The following is a 12,271-nucleotide window of genomic DNA, read 5'->3' on the forward strand; positions in this document are numbered from 1 at the left end:
ATAACACAACTAAAATCCCAGTCATATACACACCAAAGCAAATCTAAAGCTTCCTACATCATAATCTCATTACATGATGAATCATTCTATGCTACTAACAATAACCTAATTGCACATGACATACTACCAATAAAAAAAAAATATGTATTGAAGATGAAGACAATGACAATGCTACCCAAACGAGAATTAGAAAAATTTAAACCAAAAGTTGTATTTATTTAGACTATCACTTTTAGACTAAGTATTTAGACTAGCGTTATTACAAAGTTGCAAACATTTATTTTGGAATAAGGTTCAAATTGGTCACTGAACGTAACATGAAAATGCAATTAGGCCACCGCACACTCACAAACGTGCAATTAAGCCACTGAACACTCCAAATGTATGCAATTTCACCATATAGAAGGTTACCATCAATTGTAGCAGGTTACCTACTTACGTAACAGCTGAGTTGGCATTTTAAATAATTTTTAATCAATTTTAATAATAATTTTTTAGAAAAATATTGAAAAAATTTAAATAAAAAATAAAAAATAAAAAATAAAAATAAAACAGACGGGGTCGCCAACGGCCACCCCGTCATTTTTTTTTTTTTAAAAATTTATTAAAAATTATTTCGTTCAGTGACATAATTATATTTTCAGGTTACATTTAGTAGTCAATTTGAATCTTATTCTATTTATTTTTGTGACAGTTATATATATTCAATCTCTCATATATTATCTTTTGTATAATATTGCATTGATATATTTTAAAATATTTATTTAAAAAGAATCATTGGACATTATCTTATTCGCGCAAAGCGCGTAGAAAAACTAGTATTTTTATAAGTATGACAACATGTTCATAAATTTTAGATATAGTACGTCAAAAAAAAATAAAAATTGTTTAAACCTCAATTCCCAACTGCCTATCTGAACACAGATCCGTGAAGGAAACCTACAAAAATAAATAAAAAATAAATAAAAATCACCATCCCGGATAAAATCATCCAAGCTGCGAAGGTGCATTTGATTATAGGTTACAATAATTAAACCCCTTCATCTCTTCTCCCCCAATCCCCGTGTCCCCTTATTAGAATATGTATCTTTTTTTCCTAAAAATCTAAAAATGGACGAAGCAGATCGGGCTCAGTCAACGAGTCTTATCGTACCGGTATCGGAAACGGCGTCGGGTTCGGGGGTGCGCGAGGCGGAGGAGGTGGACGATGACGATCGGCGACCTCCTCAACCCTTTCCTCAGCGTAGCACCGCCGTATACGACGATCGGCGACATCCTCAACCCTTTCCTCAGCGTAGCACCGCCGTATACGACGCTTATCCTCCACATTTCCAGCCAACAAACAATGATGAGACGGTGCAATCTTCCTCAGACGACACTTGGTCTTGTGTTGTCGTTGTTACTACCTTCTGGTTCTTCGGTAACTTTCTGCAAGTATTTGACATAGTTTATGGTTTTTCGTACATGTATGTATTTGCTTGGGTTTAATAATTCAATATAAGTATACTTGTGTATTGGTATTTGGTAAGGTTGATATTGATATGGTTTGGTAGTTGAGAGGAGGAAATGCTAGAAATATTTTGAATTTTGAGAATCAAATTGGAAAATTAGTATGACTTGTGTTGGTTACAAGCATAATATAATAGCGATGAGAGAAACGTTAGGGGGGATATGCACATTCAGCTAGTGATTTTGTTCCTTTACAGGATGCAAAGTGTTTATCCCGAGTTCATTGCTAATAGTTCAACATCTAATCTTTGCTTATAGAACAAGTATTATAGTTCAGTTTTGACCCAAGTCATGTAGGACAGTAGGAGAAGGCTAGAAATCCTCCTCTTGGGCATTTATCTGCTGATTAACATTTTAGACTTTAGAGCTTGATTTGCTGAATATTTTCTTTTTAATTTTTTAACCAGTGTCTATGACTTTGATATGGGGGGTTTATGGGACATCAAATTTGCAGCTTGGACCAAATTCATCAATTATGATAAAACCTAATCCATTGTTTGTGGAGCAAATAACGGTAACTTAGTTTATCTCTCATGCTCTTTTTTATGTTAGATGTTTGCCGCATTCTGTTCAAGCATTGGTTTGTACATTCCAGGTGGAGGAGATAGATAATGCAAAAGGTGGACCAATGCTGTATGGACTTTACAGAAATCCCCCCCTTGATATTGTGGATACTTGGTCTGAAGCTTATAAAACCTCTCTCCCAGCAAACACTCACAAGGCAAATTCTGATTTTAGTTATCTGAACTACTTGATTGATGCTAGTAGCCATGGTTGGTATATTGACAATGTTCTGTTTGTACTATATGTAACAGGAATGGACATATTATTTCAATGCAGGATCACAAATAAGTATTTCATATAATGTGAATTCACTCAGTTCATCTTCTTTAGTCCTGGTAATTGCCCAAGGTAAGTTTGAACTTTTCAGTAGAACTGCTTCTGTAATTTTTTATTCTCTTCTGTCCATGTTATTTAGTAACTTGAATCTATTAAATGGCTATTAATATAGATCATTTACTTAATTTATGGCATCAATAATCAACAGTTAACCTCAGATGTTCATATATCACCTAACAAAGGTCAGGTTCCCTTTCCATTTCCTTACGTATGAAGCAAGGGAATTCTGGAAAATTTGCTTAAGTTATTTTATTAATTAATAATAGATGCATGTATGTATAAAAGGATATCCATACCTAGATAGGACTATAGGAGACAGGAAACAAACAAAATTGACCCTAAAATCAACAATTAATACATCCAAATCACCAGAAAACTGTTAATTCTCCTTAAAATAGAGGCTACATAACCCCAACTTGCTAAAGAATAGATATCAATCATTCTCAACTTGCTGAGGATAGATTCAAATCCTTGTTTTAGCATTGATTTGGTGAGGATATCTGCCTTTTGGAGTTAGGATGGTATAGCGCAGGTCAATTCCACTATATTCAGCTTCAAACAATGAAACGTTTGCTGATTGTCATGTGCTTCTTCCAATCATGTTGGAGTGGATTTTTTTTACGATGTTGATAGGGGATTTACTATCACTATACAGCTTGGTAGGACTTTAGTTTGACATTTACAGATCTTCTACTAGCCTTTGCAGCTAGATGACTACACACTGTGGCTGACCCAGAAAATTCTCTCAGTGGGGGCGAAAACTAGGGGTGTAAACGAGCTCGAGCTTGTTAATGGAAGCTCGGCTCGAGCTCGAGTTCGATCGAGCTCAAGAACTGATGCTCGAGCTCGAGCTCGGCAATTTTCGAGCTGCTCGAACTCGATCTTGAGCTTTTTAATTGTTATTTTTATATATTATAATTATATTATGTTATATTATATATTATAAATATTATATTATACGGCTCGACGAGCCACGAGCCTAGAATATCTAGGCTTGGCTCGAGCTCGATTTTGACCGAGCCGAGCTTTGACCAAGCCGCTCACGGCTCATTTACACCCCTAGGCGAAACATTAAAACAAAATGGATAGCTTAAAAAAAGTGAAATACTTAAAAGAAGTTAGCCATAAATATTGTTAGATAGGAGCGAAAAATAAAACACATCAAAACTTTATAGAAATATTTATAACAAAATATGAAACATAATTAATTTGATAAAATAATTTTAATAGAAAACACATTATAAATTACACATCTCATTATTAATATAAAAGTGTGTGTGTGTGTATATATATATGTGTGTGTGTGTGTGTGTAAAAATCTTAATTTGTTTTTTGGAAGCCTCAAAATTAATAAGACTGTGCTGAAGCCACTATATTCAAATAGCAATAAAAACTACCTTCAAGCATAATCGAACCCCTGACCTTCCTACCACTAACACGCGCACCCTGCCATCTAGGCTAGCTCATTCTTTGTTAAGTGTTAACATTAGCTGTTTTCTTTTACTTATACTAAAACTTGTACTATATATACATATATATATATATATATATATATATATATATATATATATATATAATGGTTATATATGGGGTGGGGGTGGGGTGAGTGGGGGCAGCTGCCCCCACTGTAGGTCCGCCCATGACTTCACATTCCTTCAGAAATAACTTGGATTTCAGACTCGGCACTTATTTAGAAACTACTGGTTGTTTCTTGCTCCTCCACAGGACTAAGGTCGTCTCATAGTTTCATGTTGTAGCTAGTAATGCCCATGGTTCAGTTCAAACTCGTTACTGTTTTAACTGAAACCTTAGTTGGGATCTTATAATAGGTTCCTATATCTGAGTACTAATATTGAAATTGTCTCATTTGAACTAATTTCAGAACTGTTATCGTAACTGGGTACTTTATTCTTCCCGATTGAACCTGGAATCGGAACCGAACTTTGGCATGACTAACAGTAGCCTAAAGTGGATTCATCCGTCCATCCCATTTAATGTCTGTGTTCCCCTAATTGAGCTACTTTTTTGGTTTTCCCTCTCTCACCTTGGTAAATGATACTCATGTGTGAGAATGGTTTTTTACCAAGTAATATACCACAAGCTTAATCGAACTCTGGATATAAGCTTTGGAGAAAATCAAATATGTCATCCTTCATAAGCATCTAATTGTGTTTTGCTCCATTATCTGGATAATATTATGCCATTGTCACCTTGGCAAGTGATATGAATCTCGAATGGATTTCAAAGCATTATGAGGTGCTCTCAAGGTCTGAGTATATCTTTTGGACAACATTCCATCTCCTTCACTCTTTATAAATGAGATAGGTCCTTCAAATGATTGGCTTTATTTTGTTGATGAGCCATTATGATAGAATTTTCAACTTTACACGTTCCATAATTTGTTGCTATCTCTGGAGGTGCAGAAGTTGCCCCATGAGGTAACTTGGTTTTCCTGTACCCATAATCACCAACATCATCCACTGTAATCACTCCATTCAATTTGTAAATAGTACTTTTCACCAGTAGAGTGAATCAGTGGTTGGGATCAATTTGTAGACTTGGAGATTGGTTTGTATTTTAGCTATCTCATTTGGTGCTCAGCAAAATACGAAGCAAGAGGTTTAGATAGCTCCAGAGAGGAGACCCTGGGCTTAGATACCATGAAGCGAGGACATTTTGAAAATTTTGCTTCAGTTATTTTATTGATACCAGATGATTGGCAAGCAAGAAAACAAACAAATCTGACCATAAAGTCAGCAAATGATACAACCAAATCACTTGAAAATTTGGAAACTATTAATTGATTCTCCTAAAATAGAGACCACAGAATCCCAAGGGACCAGTTGATCATTTCCTTATGAGGAAGGGTAGGGGGTACCTTGCTAAACCCTCTTTGAGCAATTCCAGATGTCATTAATCAGGTCTTTGTGTTGCAGATAACCACTACATTAAAATAAAGTCGTTTCTGTTTGCTTTACAGCATAACCCTGAACCTCTTCCCTAAAAGTTGATACATTGCAGGAAGTGAGGGTCTAGCTCAGTGGCTTGAAGACCCATCTTATCCAAATGGTGCCTTTTCATGGAACTTGATTCATGGTGAGAAAAGAAAACACAATAATGTTCATATGCATTTTCCACATGCATTGCTAAAACAAAATAAAAAAAATAAAATATGTAAGTCGTTTGTGCCATAAACTGTTTATTTTCAGGAAATGGCACAATCCGGCAGGATATACTCAAGTCGTCTAGTTATCATGTTGCAGTGGGTAACTTAAACTCCGAAATGGTAGAGGTAACTAAGCTATCTTTACATGTTTTATAACCTAAAACATGCACTAATCAATTAACTATGATATTGGACTCTAGTATTACTGTTCTTGGACCAAGGGTCTTTTGTTGTCATGCAATCTAATCCAATGGCATTTATTCAATATTCTCTATTAATATCTTAGCTGAATTGATTAATCTGATCTGATTTTAATAGACTTGTAATGTAGCATTGTTCTGTTTAGTATTCTCCCGAGTGTTTCAGACACTTTTTATTTTTATTTTGGGATGTGGCGCAGGTGCACTTGAACATCATGATAAAGGCTTTTCTCTATAGTACTAATGAGGCTTACTACAAATGTAGAATCACACAGAATCAATGTGGGTTGAGTCTTTTTTTCCCCGGTGGAAATGTTGCTCTTCTGACATCTCCTAGCCAGAGACCAGTATGTCTTCAGTTTTCTTAATATTTTGAATATTTTAGGTTGACCTTTTAGCATAGTCTTTGATTGTAGTAAAATCATTTTTCAATTTCTTAGGATACAGCTGATAGTGTGTGGACTGTCAAGCTTTCCTATGGACCTCGATGGATCACATACTTTCTTGGCATAGGTACATTTCCATCTTCCCATATTGAACAGGAAAATACATTTTCTACTCCTACTCTCAAATTCTTGATGTGAACACTTTTCTAGGGACCCACATGATGAAAATAGCCCATCATTATTTGCCAGTAAAAGTGAGGGAGTAGAATCTAGAAGTATCCATAGTAGAACTCTATTGAACAAGTAACAAAACAGTAAACTGTACCTAAACTTTCCAAATATAGGTGGAACGTGTTTTCTTGTGTTCCTGGCCCAGCGTATCCTAAATAATCTGCATCGTAGAGCACAATTAGAAGATACTGGATCTGAACGGGTCCCTATGCTTTCGGACAAACAAGATGACAACTTGAGTTTGGGTTCTTCTTACTGTTCTCTTTCTCAAGATGATGAGGATGCTGAAGAGCCAACAAGCAGCAGTACGCTTGATGGGAAGCCAGTAAAAGACAGTGAGCAGAGCGATATGCGTCATCTCTGTGCAATTTGCTTTGATGCACCAAGGGACTGTTTCTTCCTCCCATGCGGACACTGCTTGTCCTGTTTTGAATGCGGAACCAAGTATTTTTTTTTTTTTTTTTTTTTTTTTTTTCTGAAAAACAAAACCACAAATTTATCTCTAATGCATATATGTAACAGGGAACATGGCATTTATATGTGCATTGATTTGTTGAATTGCCCATTGCAGGATAGCAGAGACGGCTGGTACTTGCCCTGTATGTCGCAGGCGCATGAAGAAGGTGAAGAAGATATATACTGTTTGAACATCCCTTATGGACTTGCCACCTCTGTCGCCAATCTGCTGTGTATATACTGTTTGTATCATTGTATTCTTGTCAATGTGATAGGCAGGCCCTCTGCCCTTTCCGCCCACCGGTAGCCTTTTCTTATAAGGGAAACACGTATTTTTTCTGTGACTGACTTGAATATTTGAAGCTGCGCCCAACGTCGGACGACTTTGTACTTCTCAGTGATAGTGAGGTGGTTCAAAGATACCAGGTTGGTGATGATAGTTAAACGATGTATATTGAACTTGTAAAACCCCTAGTATTTTTTTTTTTAATGTTATCCTGCAACGTTTATTTGTCTTCCCTCTAGTACACTCAAATCTTAGTGGTCGTATTTGACCTACAAAGTACTAATTTGAGTTTTGGAAAGAAAAAACCAACAACTTGACCCACTAATTCAAATGAAAATTTTACATCAATTGGTTTTGGCTTGACGTTAGGTTGGAAAATATATATTTATTTTAAAGATTAATGTGATTGTTTCTGGCTAAAAAAAAAAAAAAAGGTCTTTACTCTTTATGGTGGGTCTTTTTTTTTTTTTTTTTTTTTTTTTAATTGAGATTTTTGTTAATAAAAAGTTGGAGCCCATCAAGTAGCAATTGGGCTATTCGAGCTTATTTGCTATTAATATTTTGGGCCATAAGAGTCTGGTTTTGATGTGGAAAGGACGGCAAATTATGTTGTGCAACCGTGTGTACCATGCATGGTGCATACTATTTTATGTTCATAATTACTGAACTATATGTTCATAATTATAAAGTTATATATTCTTAATTTTTTAACTTTATATTCATAATTATTGAATTCTATATTCACAATTATAGAACTCTGTGCATAATTTTTTATGTTCATATTCCTAAGTGTTGAACTTTGTATTTACAAAACACAGAACTATATGTTCATAATTTGATAACTATACAATTTATAAATGGTGAATCTACAGCACATATATAATGAATTTGCATTATAGAAATTATAAATCTACTATATAGAAATTATGAATCTACTGTATTTAAATTATGAATCTACGGTTTAAAAATTATGAATCTACAGTATATAAATTATGAATCTATAGTATATAAATTATGAATTGGAATCGTGTGCACCTTGCTTGGTGCACACAGTTGCACAACATAACATTCCGGAAAGGACTATCACGGATTACTTCACCAATCACAAACATTGTTGTTCAACCTGAAAGATGATAAAATTCTTGAAGATTCACATGATTTTATGGCTATTTGAAATGGGTAAGAATACTTTTCACGAGGATACAATGCACTCACTTGTGGAGTGTAAGTTTGCCAAGTTTGTTTGGCATGAGTCCCATCTAGTCATCTACTGGTTTCTCTTACTGGGGTTTCAAAATGCGATGGCTATGTTAATTCTTGTTATTATTGTCAAAGTTGTTGCGGTGCTTTATCATATATGGGTGGCACGGAATGAGGCCGTATGAAATGCATGCTTGCAAAGGCCAATGCAGGTTTGGAGGCTGTCCGTCAGTTCGATGGCTGCCTGAGAGAATGCTGTTGTACTGCCATAATCGCCGCAACCACTGCCCGGCGCAGTCCAATGCTTCTTCGACGCTGGCTATTCCTCGGAGACTGGTTATGCTACGTACGGTGTTGTACTTCTTTCGGCCGAAGGGAATTTTTTGGCAACAACGAATGGGGTCCTACCGTACTGTGCTAACCCCCTAACGACGGAGTCGTTGGCATGCAAGGAAGCTCTCTCGTGGTTACGTGATCATGGAGTTGATAATGTTACCACTGACTGTTTGGTTCTCCACCGCTACATCATAATGCAGCTACTAAGCCAAAGGTCATATGTTGGAGTTATGATTGACGATTGTTTACGTTATATGTCTTCTTTTACTACGTGTTCTTTGTTTTTAATTTCTAGACAGTTTAATTTAGTTGCTCATTCTTTAGCCGCTAATGTGGCCTCTCAGGCTAGTTCGATGTATTGGGACTCAGTCCCCCTGACTTTATTCTGCCTCTTTTGAGTTAATATATTCAAGTTCTTGCTTGCTTTCAAAAAAAAAAAAAAAAAAAAAGAAATGGGTAAGAATGAGGAATTTGTAGAACATGTTGAGACAACTAAGCAATGTACCATGGATGGTGATGAGAGACTTTAATAATATTCTTTGCGAAAAATGATAAAAGAGGTAAAAAAATTTACCCAAGCCCGCTTCTAAGAGGTTTTAAGGACATCACCAACTATAGGCTTAGAGAGTAGCCTAACTAGCTAACTAACGAGAGAACGATAACAACTCTTTAACCTCCCTCTCTATTTAGAGAGCACCCAAGTTAAAATATTTGAAAAACAATATAATGTTTATACTATGTTACTTGGTGGCAATAATCCTTTGAAATTTTGTATAAAACTAAATGTTAATGTTGCAAACTTTCAATCTAGAAACATAATAAGGGTTTGGTTGCATCCTTATAGATAGCAACTGTTTTTTTCATCGTTGCCAGAAGCATATAAAGAATTAGGGCCTTTACATCCAAAGAAGTTGAAGTGATGAGTGATGGAGGCCTAAAGTTGGGTTAAGATTTACACTATGATTATATTCAAATTGAAATTGATGCTTTGCAAGTCTTCTCATGAATCCAAATTGGCATCTATCACTCTTCGTATTGAAAACGTTAAAGAAGTGTTGATGAGGAATTTTTCCTTATATTACATAATATTTTTTAAGTAATATGTGCACTATATTACTCAGTTTCTAGCTAGAGAACTATGCTCTCTGTTAGGATGTAGGGTACGATTTTTCATTCATCCGTCTTTTATTGTTAATGCTCTTTTGTTGATATTGAAACTTAATGAATTTTCTATTTGTTTATTATTTACTAATATGAACTTTGGTTTAGTGTTTCCTTTAGAGTAAATACCCAAAATGGTCCCTCGACTATAGCTAAATTCACAAATTGATCCTCGACTTTTAATTTCAACCAATTAAGTCCTTAACTTTGCAATTTTGACACGATTTGGTCCTCCATCTATTTGACCGTTTGTTGGCCGCGATCTTTGAGGATATATATGTAGTTTCACGTGCAAAGCTCAAGAGAACGCTCTTGGAGGTGACATCGTTGTTTCGGGGGCGGAAGTGCTTCTCCGCTTGCTGCTTGGGGATCACTAGCCGGTTCAACTTAAAGAACGCTCTTGGAAGTGACAGACTGACAGCGCCGTTTCGGAGGGGGGAAGTGCTTCTCCGCTTGCTGCTTGGCGATCCCGAGCCGGTTCAGCTTGCCTGCATCGCTTGTAGTTACGGCTTTCTCGAAGAGCCACTCCAGGGACTTCGACGATTTATCTATCAAAAGCTATAATCTCTCCGGCATGGGGTGCAGTGCCGACAATGGATTCAAATGTAACAGTGCGGTCTAGAAATGCAACCGGATCCTTAAAAAAACCGACGATGGACCATGAAATTACATATATATCCTAAAAAAACGTAGTCAACAAACGGTCAAATAGACAAAGGACCAAATTGTGTTAAAATTGCAAAGTTAAGGACTTAATTGGTTGAAATTAAAAGTCGATGACTAATTTATGAATTTAGCTATAGTCTAGGGACCATTGTGGGTATTTACTCTTTCCTTTATATAGTAACTGAAAACGTGTAATTTTATTTTAAAAATTTGTTTGAGTTGATAGAAATGATTGAAGTATAAAATGATATATATATATATATAGAGAGAGAGAGAGAGAGTATAGAGAGAGAGAGAGGTGATCACATGTGGTCATGTTGTTAGGTGTGGTCGTGTGACGGAATTTCAGAATACACGAATAGTTAAGTAAGATATACACCATCAACGTCAGGAAATGCACCACAAGAAACGCACACAAATTAGGTACGCATCAACAACAACACACCATAGGTGTGAGTAAAAACACCATACAGTGTTCAGAAATACACCATTGGGGTTGGTGAGTTATATGGTGTATTTTTTGGGTCTGTTATGTTTTATTTTTTTTTTATTTTTTTTTATTATTTTTTTTTTTTGCATTTCGCTGTGGTGTGTTTCCCTTACACTGTTGGTGCATGTTGTTAACATTGTTATGAAATTTCGCCACACGATCATACCTAAGAACATGACAACATTATTCTCTCTTTCTCTCTCTCTCTCTCTCTATATATATATATATATATATATATATATATATATATATATATATATATGTATGTATGTATGTATATAGTGTGTATCATTTTAAGATTATTGTGTGAGTGGTAATTTAATTTGTTTTATGAGTTTTAAATTTATTTGAGCATCATTTGTAATTTGTATATTTTAATTTAGTGATAATGGAACTTTCAAATTATTAAAAAGACGCTTTAAAATTGTGTTTCATTATGTCCCTCTCATGTTTTTTATTTCGTTGATGAGTTATCTTTTATCTTAAAAAAAAATTAGACATTTGAACTAAAAATGAACAAATTAGTGATTGACCCACTCTATATATATATGTATTAAAAAATAACTATATCTTAATTACGAAAGTTTTCATTACTCCTATCATGAAGTATTGATAAAGAAAACAAATCAATTATCATTCTTTAACGATTTACTATAATGTTTAATAATTTAGTTGTACTAGGGCATAGCTATTTATGCCTTTTTTTTTTTATAAATAATTTTAATATGTATGGATTAGTGACTAATATGTTCATACTAGTAATTCACCCGCGCGATGCACGGGAAAAAAATTATGTTATTATAAATATAAATAAAAAATAGAAAAACTAAAATATTTTAAATTATTTAATATAATAATACTTTTGAGCTTCCATTGGTCAAAGTATTTATTATTTTTATAGAATACAAAATTACAATTAAAATTAAAATTATAATTTTGTATCGTTAATATAATCTCTAATTATGTGCATATTCAAATAAACTTATAGAGAGAATTTACATAATTACATTGATTTATTCTTAATTGTATTTCATCTATATTATAATTTTCACAATACGAATAATAACTAAGATAATTACATTTGGAAAACAAATTTCAAATTTTGTATGTGTAAATTTAAACTCTAATTGAACACATTTTTTATATGATTATATAATATATAGCTATTTTATTTTTCAAAAGTATATTTTTTATATGATTATATAATATATAGCTATTTTGTTTTTTAAATGTTGTGTGTTTTTTTAATAATAAAAGATGTTGTGATATTAAATGTAGCATTAA

General features: G+C 34.3%; 1 protein-coding gene across 1 annotated transcript; it reads left to right on the forward strand.

The window, feature by feature from the left end:
• Positions 1-935: 935 nt before the first annotated feature.
• Positions 936-7,364, forward strand: LOC109159226. The gene is made up of 11 exons (XM_019307311.1): positions 936-1,025; positions 1,079-1,420; positions 1,917-2,023; positions 2,105-2,230; positions 2,325-2,421; positions 5,431-5,505; positions 5,619-5,701; positions 5,976-6,122; positions 6,216-6,288; positions 6,506-6,836; positions 6,964-7,364. Exons 2-11 carry the CDS (start codon positions 1,111-1,113, stop codon positions 7,037-7,039), a joined length of 1,425 nt encoding a protein of 474 aa, XP_019162856.1. The 5' UTR covers positions 936-1,025; positions 1,079-1,110; the 3' UTR covers positions 7,040-7,364.
• The last annotated feature ends 4,907 nt before the right edge of the window (positions 7,365-12,271 follow it).

This window comes from Ipomoea nil, unplaced genomic scaffold (genome assembly GCF_001879475.1).
Source record: "Ipomoea nil cultivar Tokyo-kokei standard unplaced genomic scaffold, Asagao_1.1 scaffold2826, whole genome shotgun sequence".
Lineage (NCBI taxonomy): Eukaryota > Viridiplantae > Streptophyta > Magnoliopsida > Solanales > Convolvulaceae > Ipomoea > Ipomoea nil.